The 15,146-nt window shown below is 33.6% G+C and overlaps 1 protein-coding gene across 1 annotated transcript; it reads left to right on the top strand.

Annotated features, from left to right (window-relative positions):
- Nucleotides 1-4,409: 4,409 nt before the first annotated feature.
- On the top strand, nucleotides 4,410-13,347 carry LOC136041816 (diuretic hormone class 2-like). The gene is made up of 3 exons (XM_065726582.1): nucleotides 4,410-4,571; nucleotides 11,160-11,258; nucleotides 13,115-13,347. Exons 1-3 carry the CDS (start codon nucleotides 4,483-4,485, stop codon nucleotides 13,239-13,241), a joined length of 315 nt encoding a protein of 104 aa, XP_065582654.1. The 5' UTR covers nucleotides 4,410-4,482; the 3' UTR covers nucleotides 13,242-13,347.
- The last annotated feature ends 1,799 nt before the right edge of the window (nucleotides 13,348-15,146 follow it).

Below are 15,146 nucleotides of genomic sequence, written 5' to 3'. Positions count from 1 at the left end.
AACAAAGAAAAGAAAGGATTTAATATAAGAAAGGATTTAAATAAAAAATAAAACCAAAACGATGAGAAAAACGAGGATTTTGTCAGTCAGTAGCAAACTTTAATGTACACTATAAATGGCCTACCATAAGCTTTTAGAGAGGCAATTGAGATAAAAATCTAAATATATATTTTGCTATAAATAGAGATACAGGAGATATATCCTCAGTCCAATTTATAATAACTTAATATTAAAACATTCAATCAATATTTTCTCCCAGTCTAATTTACGACAACCTGTCCGCATATCTAATGAAAATCGAGGTTGCCGGCAGGCAAAACCTATCGCAAAGCAAAGAATAATTGTCCAATGCAATTGTTAAATTGTCTCTCATTGATTCTGGCTGGGTTTTTTGATTCAGTGTCTTTTCTCTTTTTTTAAAGATGACTTCAAAAGGTTAAATTTTGTCTTTGTTTTTTCTTTTTTTTTCTGAGCACTGAGGACGACTTAGCAGATGTCCTTGTCGAAATATTTGCTCTTTTCGTTTTTATTGTTTGCTACTGCCTAACAAAATCCTCGTTTTCTCTTATTGTTTTGTTTTCATTTTTTATTTATTATATCCTTTCATTTCTTTGTTTCATAAGTCATGAATAGCCAGCGTTGTCTTAGACTGCATTTAAATCTTTCAGAATAATATATATTCTGAGAAATTCTTAAAAAACATATTTTTAAGAATTAAAGTTACCTTTTGCAAGCCAAAGACATGTGCACCCAAGTGTTTCACTTGACCAACACTTCTTTGTTCAAAAAATTTTTGTAGTGCATTTTCGCTCCTAAGAAACTTCTTTCCCCAAGCACAGTCTTAACAAAACATAGTGGCAAAAACTACGGGCTTTTGACGGACTTTCATACGTGTTTGTTCCTATCTGACGCACCTCCAATTGCTATGGACCCCTTAAATCAGTGGTTCCCAAACGGTTTTGGACCATACCCCACCTAGGCATTTCAAAAATCCTGACGCCACCCTCGTGATACTTAAATTTCTTTATTCAAAATTTTACGTATAACCGAAGAAAGCTTAGATGGCTATTAGCTTGGTCTGTTTTTAGTCGTCCTCTAGACATATTTTATATAAAAGGAAAATGTTGTGTCAAAAATACCTTCTATAAAATGTGTGATGTCCCTGTAATACTCTCATGTATTTTTTTGCTCTTTAAAAGTATTTGAATGTGACCTCATTCACATAAAAATGTTTTTTTTTTTCAAAATTAAGGCTCTTAAGTATAGCCAGCCGAAAAGTGATATATTAAAACTAAACAATTATTCAAAGTTGAGAGGGGGAAACCTAAAATCTTGGAAAACACTTAGAGTGGAGGGATCGGGATGAAACTTGGTGGGAAAAATAAGCACAAGTCATAGATACATGATTGACATAACCGGAATGGATCCGCTCTCTTTGGGGTAGTTGGTGGAGGGGGGGTTAATTCTGAAAAATTAGAAAAAATGAGGTATTTTTAAATTACGAACGGGTGATCAGATTTCAATGAAATTTGATATTTAGAAGGATATCGTGTCTCAGAGCTCTTATTTTAAATCCCGACCGGATCTGGTGACATTGGGGGGAGTTGGGAGAGGGAAACCTAAAATCTTGGATTGGTGGGAAAAATAAGCACAAGTCCAAGATACATGATTGACATAACTGGAACGGATCCACTCTTTTCGGGGTAGCTGGGGGGGGGGGGTTAATTATGAAAAAATAGAAAGAATGAGGTATTTTTAACTTACGAACGGGTGATCGGATGTCAATAAAATTTGATATTTAGAAGGATATCGTGTCTCAAAGCTTTTATTTTTAATCCCGACTGAATCTGGTGACATTGGGGGGAGTTTGGGGTGGGGGAACCTAAAATCACGGAAAACGCTTTGATTGGAGGGATCGAGATGAAACTTGGTTGGAAAAATAAGCAGAAGTCTTAGATACGTGATTTACATAATTGGAACGAATCCGCTCTATTGGGGGGGGGGGGGTAATTCTGAAAAATTAGAAAAATGACGTATTTTTAACTTACGAAGGAGTGATCGGATCTTCATGAAACTTCATATTTAGAAGGACCTCGTAACTCAAATCTCTTGTTTTAAATCTCAACCAGATCCAGCGTCACAGGGGGGGGGGGGGCAGTTGGGGGGGACCGGAAATATTAGAAAATACTTAAAGTGGAGAGATCACGATGAAACTGGATGGGAAGAATAAAAACCTATCTAAGATACGTGACTGGCATAACCGGACTGGATCTGCCCCCTTTGGTGGAGTTGGGGGGGTAATTTTGAAAATTGAGGTATTTGTAACTTACGAAAGGGTGACCAGATCTTAATGAAATTTGATATTTAGAAGGATCTTGTGCTTTAAAGCTCTAATTTTAAATTCCGACCAGATCCTGTGACATTGGGGGGAGTTGGAGGGGGAAACCGGAATTCTTGGAAAACGTGAAAATTGGGATATTTATATCTTACGAATAAGTGATCGGATCTTAAAGAAATTTGATATTTAGAAGAAATTCGTGTCTCAGAGCTCTTATATCAAATCCCGACCAGATCTTTTGACATTGGGGGTAGTTGGAGGGCGAAATCATGGAAAACACGTGGAGTGGAGGAATCGGGATGAAGCTTGGTGAATAGAATAAGCAAATGTCCTTGATACGTGATTGACGTAACCGTACTGGCTTTACTCTCTTTGGGGGAGTTGGGGGGAGGGGTTCAGTTATTTGGTGAGTTTGGTGCTTCTGGACGCGCTAGGACGATGAAAATTGGTAGGCGTGTCAGGGAGCTGCACAAATTGACTTGATATAGTCGTTTTCCCAGATTCAACCATCTGGGGGGCTAAAGGGAGAGGAAAAATTAGAAAAAAATTAGGTATTTGTAATTTACGAGTGGGTGATTGGATCTTAATGAATTTTGATATTTAGGAGGTCATCGTGACTCAGAGCTCTTATTTTAAATCCTTACCGGCATTAAGCCTCTGATTTTCCTTTTAAAGCAATCTATTGATTCTCAGAATTTTGCTAGAGCTCTTATCATATGTGACGGGCTCTTCCGACCCCGTCACAAGTGCCATATGAGCTCTTAGCTCTTGTTTTTCAGGGCTGATCTTATCGACCCAGTGGTTCTAGAATATCACGAGAAGGATCTGTATAACCGAGATTAAAAGTTCTAGTTCCCTTTTCAAACGACGAAAAAATTGGAGGGCAACTAGGCCTCTTCTCACGCTGATTTTTACCCAAAGTCACTCGATAAAAATTTTTCGACGACTATTTTGTTTAGCATAGTCGAAAAATGTAATAACTATGTCTTTGAGGATGACTTAATCCCCAGTGGTCCCCGGGGGAAGGGTTGCAAGTTATGTACTTGGCCCAATGTTTACATACAATTTTTGTTATTGGGAAGTATACAGACATTTTTAGAGGGGATTTTTTCCAGTGGGGGAGGTCGTGCGGAGGGGTTACATAGGAATATCTTTCCATTGAGGAATTTTTCATGGAGGAATTTAATTTTCCATGAAAGAGGCACCAAATTTCCCAGCAGTATTTAAAAATTTTGATCAAAAAGTAATTAAAAATCAAGTTTTTTTTCAACTGAAAGTAAAGTTTTTTAGTTTACTCGCTTTTCTAGCACTTTCAAAAGAGTTATTTATTCTAATCATACAGTATTTGCGACCCAGGGGTTATTCTTAAAGAATTGTAGCAAAATTCAAACTTAGTGTTTAATTTAGCTCTTTACTATCCTTATTGAAAATATATTTTGTGAAGTAGTTATTGAAAAATTAATTTATGTTCGTTTTTTATTGACAGTCTTTTTATTGGAAGAGAAAAGAATGTTTTAAATATTTTTTTTTCTATAAGAATCTTTTAGGTTCAGGCTACTATTTATACATACATACATACATATATTTATTTCCCATCAAAAGAAATAGATGGATTATAAGATAAAAAAGCACACACACACAAAAAAAAAATTATATGCTAGAGAAAATTTTTCAACAATTTTTAAAAACGACACCATTTTGAAAATCTGGACAACGAGGAGGCACCATGCTCTCCTTTAAAATATCTCAATTAGATATTTCATTGTAGACTTGATTCAATCCCGGGCTAATCCTGAAGGATTACACGCTGAGAGGCTACCTTTCTGAGCACGAACGTACCAAATACATTTTCTTAAGAAAGATATGAGGAAAGAAATGACAAGGGATTGCTCTTTAGTGGATCAACAATATTCCTATTTGTCTATTCTCCGTAAGTCCGTGTTCCCAGATTTGCTAAAGCAAAAACTGAGCCCTCCCACAGAACATAACCAAAGACTCCACGCACTGACTGAAGAATCAAGCTATTTGTCTGAATTAAAGGAGTTTATATACTAAAAGGATTCTAGTCAGAGTTTAGCATTGACCATTATCTGAGCGATGAAAGTTATTTGGTTTTAGTGAAAAATCAAAACTAAAAAGTAGAAATGAGGAATTACTTTTCAGTATGTTTGCTTTTTGCAATAGCTGTTTCTCTGGTACCGTCTTGGTCAGAAGCACTACCGGCAGGTTCCAGGTAGTTTTGTTTTCCTGCATAGCCGTTTGACGGGCCTTTTTCTTCTTAAACTGGATTTATAGCTTAAAATTATCAGTAATAATTTCGTCACCAAGTTTTTTGGATTGACACTAAAAAAACATTTCATTCAAAAAATTTAATCATGTTTCTATATAACAGATATTTAATTATGCAATTTGCACATTGTTCAATTTGTTAAGAGCTATATGCAAATTTTATGGGGTATTTCGACGAATCTTAAATTGCTATTGCGAAAACACGCTATAGGAATAGACCCCTCAAAATGGCGTTGGATAGAAATTACAAAGGATTTTTTTGTATCGAAAGCACTGATAAGACTCTTGTCTTCTTCTTCTTCCTTTTCGCCACTGATGGACCCTCACGAAGAGCTGTTTTAGGGTTCATTTAAACGCTAATTTTCATGTTTATACTTTGGATGCTATTAAGAGCGAACGCTATAAATAACGTCATTAAGAACTAATGACGTATAATTAAGTTCGATTAACGATGATTTATATTAATAACTAGCTGTTGGGGTGGCGCTTCGCGCCACCCCAACACCTAGTTGGTGGGGGCGCTTCGCGCCCCCCCCCAAGCCCCCCCGCGCGCGTAAGTCGTTACGCGCCATAATAGTTACGCGCCATTGTAGTTGTGTCCCTATGTCCCACCTGTGAATATAGATAGATATATATATATATATATATATATATATATATATATATATATATATATATATATATATATATATATATATAAATATATGGTTTTAACTACGTAAAACTTGCGAATATACAACATTCTTTGCTGTCCCATTGTCTTTGCATATAAATAGATTGTCAGGTTTACCGACTCTTGAACATGCAACATATAATGGTCCATGGGAAAACAATCTGTATTCAGATCTATACCTCATGATTCTAATGATTGCCCTTGAGCTTTGTTGATGGTGATTGCTAATCGACCATTCCCTGTCCCGGTGTCCCGGTCGTCATTTACATCCCCCTGTTTCCCCCGGTGTCCCTTTTTTTCCTTTTTTTTAGTTTTTTTTAGTTTTTAGTTTTTTTAGTTTTTTACCTTTTTTTAGTTTTTTTAGTTTTTTTAGTTTTTTAGCTTTTTTATTTTTTTTATGTTTTTAGTTTTTTTGTAGTTTTTGCCTTTTTTTAGTTTTTTTAGTTTTTTAGCTTTTTTATTAGTTTTTAGTTTTTTTTGTAGTTTTTGCCTTTTTTTAGTTTTTTTAGTTTTTTAGCTTTTTTATTTTTTTTATTAGTTTTTAGTTTTTTTTGTAGTTTTTGCCTTTTTTTTAGTTTTTTCAGTTTTGACGTCACCTGATCCAGTTTTTTCAGGTGACGTCACCTGATCCACGATCCACAGATCCACAGACAACTTATTTTTATATATATAGATAGTTTTTTTTTTTTACTTATGTCCTGGTCGTCATTTATACTCCCTGTGTCCCGGTGCTTTGTTGATTGCTAATCGAACATTCCTTTTGTCCTGGTCGCTTTCTCTTTGAGTTTCGTCATTTATTTTTTTCTTTTTTAGTTCTTTTAGTTTTTACCTTTTTTAGTTTTTTTTAGTTTTTTAGATGAAAATTTTTTTTAGTTTTTTCCTTTTTTTCTTTTTAGTTTCTTATTGGTTTTTACCTTTATTTTAGCTTATTTTTCAGTTTTTTCCTTTTTTTTAGTTTTTTTTAATTTTTTATTTTTTTTAGTTTTTTGCCTTTTTTTAGTTTTTTTTAGTTTTTTTAGTTTTTTAGCTTTTTTACTTTTTTTTATTAGTTTTTAGTTTTTTTTTGTAGTTTTTGCCTTTTTTTAGTTTTTTCAGTTTTTTTTTTAGTTTTTTATTTGTTTTTACCTTTATTTTAGCTTATTTTTCAGTTTTTTCCTTTTTTTTTAGTTTTTTTTAGTTTTTAGTTTTTTTAGTTTTTTACCTTTTTTTAGTTTTTTTAGTTTTTTTAGTTTTTTAGCTTTTTTATTTTTTTTATTAGTTTTTAGTTTTTTTTGTAGTTTTGCCTTTTTTTAGTTTTTTTAGTTTCTTAGCTTTTTTATTAGTTTTTAGTTTTTTTTGTAGTTTTTGCCTTTTTTTAGTTTTTTTAGTTTCTTAGCTTTTTTATTAGTTTTTAGTTTTTTTTGTAGTTTTTGCCTTTTTTTAGTTTTTTTAGTTTTTTAGCTTTTTTATTTTTTTTATTAGTTTTTAGTTTTTTTTGTAGTTTTTGCCTTTTTTTTAGTTTTTTCAGTTTTGACGTCACCTGATCCAGTTTTTTCAGGTGACGTCACCTGATCCATCCATCCACAGACAGACAGACAACTTATTTTTATATATATAGATAGATATATTGGGGCCGTCAGGAGGGTTGGGGAGGTGAGATGTATTGTCAGAAAAGCAATCATGATATTTGGAAAGAATATCAAATACGAAATATCAATCAAATATATGATTGAATCACAGAATATCAATTTTCTGTAAGCTATATTAGTCGAACGTCGTAAATTCTTTTAACGTCCTTTAGATTTTAATTTTAGTTTAAAGTTCATAAAGGATAATATTTAATATATTTAAAAATTTTCATCTAGAGCTCTTTAAAGATGCCACGGATAATATACCCCATACACTCTCCACATGACTAAATTGTTGTTCCTTAAAGGGAAAGTTTAAGAGAAACACGAAATAAAACCTGTACTTAATGCTCTATTTTTCAAGAATTCATATTGACTTTCATATTTTTTTTTCTTAAGTTGAACAACGATTTTCTTGTAAAGTTTATTGTATTTTTTTTTCAAACCTAAAAAAGAACAAAATGATTGTAAAAGAACAAAAGTTTTATGGTGAAAGTAAAGAGGAAAGTTGAAACTTATAAAGAACAAAAATTAGCGCTCCGATGTTTGTACAACACGATGTCGAAAAGCTTTTTAAAATAGACTTGCTCATAATATTTCTTCATATTTGTAGGATTTCTGAAACACTGGTGCTTCACTAAAAACTAATCTTGTTCGAGTTTCTTAGAGATTGCGAGTTATATATTAAAATTTATTGATTTCATGGCCGGTAGAAGACTATTAGTTTTATAGGTTTTCCTGCAGGGTACTTAGGAATTTTTCTGCTCCTATTCCTGTTTTTTTTGCGTTGATTCTGTGTTTTCAGTAAAGCACTAGTTTACAAGCACAAAGCATTGCCTGCTTAGAAAATGATATTTTTTCCTATTTGGAATTAATCTTTATTTTTTGTGATTGTACGAAGTTGATACCCAAGGTAATCAAATAGTTCCGATAGAACCAAAACACACACTCCCCTAAAAGTGATTATTGAGAAAATGAACTTGGTCAATAATCAATTTAGTCAGCCCTTCTTTGTTCAAATCAAGTCCTTTCTTGGTTTCTGCAGAATGAAATCTGTGCAGTCATACTATATTACTAAAATGCATGAGTTAAATCTGTGGGCAGTCTTAACATATTTGTACCGAATTCATTTTAATTATTGTTAGTCTGAATATCAAAACTAAAAGAGACATATTTTTCTTCCGGAACAATTCTATCGGTTACAAAATATTAGTAGAAAGCCCTGAATAAAAAGTTGCTAAATTTTCCTTATCTCAGATTAGTCAAATTTGACAGTTTTACTTAAGCTTTGAAACCCAATGGATTTGAAAAACTTGTACTCTGAACTAAAAAGTATTGCATACTTTTTGAAAGCATAAGATTAAAACTGGTAAAAAGTAACAAACAAAATAGCTAAGAACTACTTGTTCTGATGAATAGCATTTCACAACTTGCTGTATTTTTGTGGCCACGAGAAAAAAGAAAAGCAACTGCTTTATTAATGATAATATGATATGTCTATGGATAGATTAATTGCATTAATTCTATCCATAGATTAATAGTCGGCTCTCCCTATACGTAAATCAAAGAAAAAACGAGACAATTTAGTGTTAGTACAGGAACACTAAAACTTTCCAAAGGAAGGATTAATAATAACCAGGAACGTCAATTGTTCTGGGAAAACTTTTTTTTATTTGTTTTAATTTCCATGCTTTTGTTGTTGGTTAATACTAAGGATGCTTGTGAAGTTTTTCTTTTTGGTTAATTGCTTTACCAAAATAGTTGGACGTAAATAAATTATATTTTCTATTGGGGCTTTAAGTGCAAAAAGATTTTAGTGGAACGAAAACATGACATTTTTGCCTACCCCACTCTATCACAATATTAGAAATCCCCTTGCCTGTTTCCCTTTCTTTTCCTATGCGACCTAAAAACGTCAACTCTGGCCAAAAGGCTATTTTCAAAATGTTGCAAACAAGGTGTTTGGATAGACTGGATGCATATAATGGATGCACAATTCAATGTACAGTGGCTCCCTCCCTCCCACACCATCCTGTCAACATTTTCTGAAAGGACTGACTTGATGCCTACGTTTCCAAGATGTTGCGAATATATAAAATTGATAACTTAGTAAAACGAAAAACACTTAGAAATTTATATCTGAACCTTCATTGTTTGTTTCTAAGAACAACAGTTCTTTCTTAATTTTGTTTCATTAGAAACTTACGTATTAGAATAGACCAACATTTCTCTGGCAGATACATTTTATAGAATAGGCCATGTAATTACTAATTAGTTTATATAGGTTATGAAAATTTTGCTTTAATTTATTTTTGCAAGTAATATTTGCAAATTAATATGAAAAAAAAAACTCTCAGAAATTATTCTTTGTCGTATATTTACGGTTAAAAGATTCAGGTAATAAAAACTTCCCTAATTATTTTCAATGTAAATGTTATGTTTAATTTTGTTTAAACACATTTATTGTTCTTTGATTGACCTCAGTAACAAACTGCTTATGAACTTTCAGTCCCTTTGGAACTTACATTGTACAAACGTTTTGGTGATTCAAAGACAAAATAATCTAGCCCCTTCCCTTCTCCCGACTCAAAGTTTTAAGCGCATGAAAGATTGAAAGCCACTTGCGCCAAACCCCTGGCACCCTTCTGTTTCCCACCAGTACCTTCAAGTTTTTGCTTGAAACTCTTGATCTAGTATCAAGATATATTGCAATTTCAAAAACCTATACACAATGTCTTTTAATTTACCTCTACCCCTCCTCAATCAACCCGACCCTAAGAATGCCTGAAATTTTCAATTTTATCGCCATCTGTTGACTAGTACCCCCTTGAATTTTCCAGTAAGTTTCATTTTAATGAATCTTCTTCGAAACTGCAGATACGCAATTTTGACAACTTGTAAATGCATAGTGTCTTTTGATCTACTTAAAAAATCCCCTGAATATTCTCTGAAAATTTCAATTTAATACCCCCAGCCGCTCTAGAGTCGCAATGCATGGGCCATTCTGGCAACCTCAAAAGAAATGCTGTATTTTTTTAAGTAAACATTTCCCACAACATTCCCTGAAAGTTTTAATATAATGCCCTTAGGCGCTCCTGATCTATTGCAGATACGCTTGGATGCACACAGTGTCTTCTATTCAGTACATAATATCTTTGAAATCCCCTGAAAGTCTGAACTTAACTCCCCTATCAGTTCCTGAAATATTGCAGATACATCACATTGAATACTTGGATGTATATAATGTCTTTTCATTTAGTTTGTTATCCTTCTCAACATTCCCACAAGATTTCAACTTAATGCCCCTTGCCGTTCATCAGGTATTCCAGGTATACCATTTTAAAATCTGGATGCACATAGTGTCTTTCGATTTAGTTCAACATTCCCCTCAATATTCCCTGAAAGTTTCAACTCCAAACCCTTAGCTGTTCTTGAAACATTGCCGATACTTCATTTTAAAACCTGGATGCACGCAGCGTTGTTGGATTGAGTCCAACATTCCCTCAATTTTCTCGAATCCCAACTTATTACCCTTAGTCATTTAAAAGATATTGCAGATCCACCATTTTGACAATTTGGATACGTATAGCTTCTTTTGATTTAGTTCAATAGTCCTTGAATATTTCTTGTAAGTTTGGACTCAATATTCTTCATCTTTTTTTAGATATGGCAAAAGCCACACTTTTCCATGTTTAAAAAACTTTATCAGGTATATTTCAGTAATAGCCAATTTGCAGCATTAGTGGCCCTTTTCTAACGGCTCGTGGGCTTTATATCAGCCCAGAAGGCATATTTACGGAGCCTTTCGACAGTTTTGGACAAAAGTACTATCTAAAAAGTTTGATCAGATATCTTTGGAGATTACAGGGGAGGGCGGTTAATGGAAAAGGGCAACTGAGGGGGAATGGTTGCCCTCCAACCACTTTTAACCCCAAAAATAGACAATAAAATTGTTGATTTGAAAATTGATGAGTTCGCCCGACATTTCTACGACAGCCTCTTCCATATGAAAGGGTTTCGGAAAAAAAATAACCCATTGAGCTTTGTCTCAGAAAACCGAGCTTTTGTCACTAACTAAATTTACCTTAGGGATCCAGAAAGTAATTCAAAAATCAAACAATCTACAAACTCATAGGTACTAGCATAACAAGCATAAAAGAAGCATAATAGTATATTTCTTTTTTTTTTGCATGCTTACTTACTGCTATGAAAGTCATGAAAATGTGATTTTACTTTTTTCCTTTTCTCCTAGGAGCCACAATTTATACGTCTATCAACCAAAAGATCGGCCCATTTTTCATATGCTCGCAAGACTGGGACACGCTTTAAGACAAGGGAATAATTTGAACAGGTAAGTACAATATACCTGCTATGCACAAGCAACCAGAAGACTGTATCAAAATCCGATAAAATGTGTGTTAAAAAAAAAAAATAGTGACCAAAGAGACATATAAATGCAAACACCTCCGTCAAATTTTTCTGGAAGAGGTGACAAAGTCATATAGTCGTAATATACGACTATTGTTACATTTTGCATGTGTTTCGCCATCCAAGGAGAACAGCTCAGCTTGCATTTATACAAAGAATACGAAAAATCTGCTAAAAATAAAAATCTGTAACTCCATGATTTTACAATCTATAAACTTGATATGAAATGTTAATTTCAGCTTCATTGACGAAAAGTGACCCTTCGATTTCAGTTTCATTGGTAATAATTACAAGCACTGGGATATTATTTTTAGAATGGCCAGATCAACGGATTAGGTACTTGTCTATTATTACTCGAGAAGTGAAGTTTGATTAATGCTAAGGAAAAAAAATATGATGCAAACAGAATACTTTATTGGCAAAATTGTGAAAACTAAAACTTGGAAATATGCTCCCAGAACGCTGTGTTACACTTCCAAAAATGTTGCTTCTCTTAAGAGTACTGTGTCCATTGACGCACTTTTTTTGTTTTGGGCAATAACCCCTTATCCTGGAAATATATAATTTGTCTGTTATTCGGTCCTTGGCAAATTCCAAATCTTAATTTGAACATCCATGGTGAGACACTATATTCTATCATTAGTCAAAGCAAACTAACTGGTGTCCTCAAGAAATCGCGTTAATAATTAACTTTTTTTGTCTTTGAGACTGTCAGCCGACGCCGAAGCTCCCAATTTAATAATTTATAATTAACCTTCACAATTTTAGTAATGAAATATTCTATTTTCATCATATTTTATTGTTACCAAACTTTATTTCTCGAGTGTGTTCTATATAAAAGACAAGTACCAAAAACTGGAAATATTTTGGTACTACCACGACCGCGCTGATACCTAACCGGGCTGGGAGATACCACAACTGGGCATGGCTTACCTAACCAGAATTATAGAATCTATTGTTCTGTGAGAAATTTTATGACGTTATTTGATAATAAGCTGGAACGTGATTTGCTGCGGGGCCAAGGGGATAGCTACGCTGGGTGTTTTTTCCTCAGTTGAAAAAGTTTAAAGAATAGGAAGATAAGTGTGTAAAATGTCAGAATGCCAAAGATTTGCAATTTCTGCCATCCATTTGGGGCCAAACAAAGAATGGGTCGTCCTTGAACGGGCTGAAAATAGGTCAGTAAGAAAGATTTAAAGGAATTGGGATATTTCTGGGAGGGGTAAAAAGTGAAGCTTCGAATAGACAGGGGTGGAATAGGACCGTGCGCAGTTATATTGGTCTCAGGTACCTAAAAAACTACACAGACTAGTGAAGAAATTACTTGATTGAAATATTGGTCGTATAGTGTGTTGCTTATTATTTTAGCTAGAAGTATTAAAATATTTTCTGCCATTCAAAAGTGTTTCCTTTTATCATTGAAGAAAATCTGCTTTAGAAGAGTGACTTCCAACCTCAGTTTCGAAATTACTTTACTTTTTGGCATTCCAGTATCTTTCTGTGATTTCTTTTCCTTATAAGTATTGTGTAGTAAGTAGTATGAACAATAATTTTTTTTTTTAGCATTCTAAGTTGACATGGAATCAGCATAAAAAAGCAAAAATGATTTTGTTTAAGTGAAAATTTTACTCCCCTTAATGTGAGCATTATCTAATATTCTTTACTCGTCTGGATGTGCGTTACTCTTAATACTATTGGACAATTTTCCCCCAAAAATATTTTTACAAACGTTACATTAATAATTATCACATGTTTCAAAAAAATATTTTTATCTTTTAGTTATTCACCAACAATGAAACGTGGTATCGACTTTGGTCTTGGACGAAGTTTTTCTGGTTCAAAAGCAGCTAAACATTACATGGGTCTAGCAGCAGCTAAATATGCAGTCGGTCCAGGGAAGAGATAGTCCCACATCGAATACCTCTTTGTTACACTATTTTCTTGATTGAATCTTTTGGGAAAGGGCAACGGCAATATTATTTTTGCAAAGAAATAAAACTTTATCGTTCATACTGTATTGTCATCTTTGAACCACGAGAAGGGCTTTAAATTATAAGCGGTAAAAGGTAGTGTCCTTTCCTGGGGGAAATCTGTATCCTTGAAGTATTCATCACTTGTATAAAGGCCATTTCCCTATCTTTAGGTTTATAGTATTTATTCTGTTACTCCCTCCTCCCAAATAAAATGATTCATATTGAAACCCTGTATGACCATGTGAGGATCATACGCGCAAAAATGATGGCTTGCAGCAGCATACGGACCAAATTAAGACATTCCAACAGTTTGAGCCATACTTTCAATTCCATGAATTACTCTCCCTTTATTCTATATCCCTTACCTTTCCCATAATAAGCATCATATCCGATACATGCAACCTTTACAACTGTCCAATTTATCCCAAAGGTACATCCTGTTGACATGTAAATCATGGATGTAGCAACTGCTGCAACCTAGCAAAGAACAAACTCTAGCCCACGATAATTAATAATTTTAATTTGTGGTGGGTTGAACCCACCCTACACGCACAAAAGTTGCTAAATTAAAAAAAAAATCAAAAAATTAATATAATTAATTCCTGTAAAAAAAGGTAGATAGATTCACAACATATCCCAATGTCACAGAGGTTGCTCTAGACATAGCAACTACGCCTTTACTTCATCTAGTAGCAAACATAACCAAATTTAAACTAGATTTTTATATGTTAAGAAAAAACCATCTCATGACTTGTTCAGATCATTCAACTTAAATGACATATTGAACAACATAACGGTCCATCAAACATTTAGATTTCCCCTACCAACCAAACGAACTGGAGATATCTTCCATGGATTATTACCATGTAAAAGTAAGATTACATATTGTGGAGTTAAAAAACAGCCCTTCACTATTCCACAAATAGATCAACAGTCGATACATGACCAATAAAAAAAACAAAACAAGCTTTCCAGTTACTATTGGGGGGAAAACTGCTTTTATTAATATTGTTCCAAACACAGAACACATTTTAATTGATCAAGATAGATGAAAATATACGCTACCTAACACACAATACTTTAAATTCATTAAAAATCTGTCATTTAAAAATCTAGAATTCCCATATTCACTGCCTATACACAATTTAAATTCTTTTCCTAAAAGAAACACAACAGGAAGATGTCCCAGAATCATGTGAAGCCCTAATTGAAGGATCCGAAAATGAAATTTCTGCTCATTTAAGAGTAGATTTATGGCTTTTTTCTTTGCTCAAACCCTTTGCCATAATGATTTCTTGTTAGAACAACACACAGAAAGTAGATCCAGCCTATAGAAGAAAAGTAAATTTGAAGGATATGGGAGCCATTACAACAAAAAAAGCCTGTTGAATATCTACTGAAGAAACCATAATCTGAAACTCATTTATAACGAAGAACAATAGCCTGGTAAGCCTAAATATTGCTCAATTGACGATACCAACTTAGGGTTCACAATCCCTAACGTAAACGAAGATGGGACAATAACCTTGATATAGGCTTTTCTACATGCTTTTTATAAGTAACAAAACTTAATATTAAATTAAATGCAATTGCTGACAAAGCTACATTTTAATGTACACGTATTTTTTGCCAAAATAATTTCGACCGGCGTATCCTTTGAAAAGTTGCTTTTCTGGGGTATAATGTCATATATGATTGACTTGGTGCCAGCTTAGGAAAACGCTTAAGGCTTTTGTCCTACAAGTAATGTAAATAGAAGGGCGTACCCACGGGAGGGACCCAGGGGTAGAACTGTTCCAAGAGGTTTTGTGTAGAAAAAAACAAAACAACATTATTTC

Source organism: Artemia franciscana, unplaced genomic scaffold, assembly GCF_032884065.1.
Source record: "Artemia franciscana unplaced genomic scaffold, ASM3288406v1 PGA_scaffold_38, whole genome shotgun sequence".
Lineage (NCBI taxonomy): Eukaryota > Metazoa > Arthropoda > Branchiopoda > Anostraca > Artemiidae > Artemia > Artemia franciscana.
The sequence above is the reverse complement of the archived record's forward strand: the minus strand, read 5'-3'. Positions and strand labels throughout refer to the sequence as shown.

Bases quoted from the DNA above. Each gene is read 5' to 3' on its own strand.
- LOC136041816 (XM_065726582.1), top strand. From the start codon at position 4,483: ATGAGGAATTACTTTTCAGTATGTTTGCTTTTTGCAATAGCTGTTTCT. The intron at 4,572-11,159 runs GTAGTTTTGTTT...CTTTTCTCCTAG, and splicing joins GCACTACCGGCAGGTTCCAG to GAGCCACAATTTATACGTCT. The intron at 11,259-13,114 runs GTAAGTACAATA...TTTATCTTTTAG, and splicing joins CAAGGGAATAATTTGAACAG to TTATTCACCAACAATGAAAC.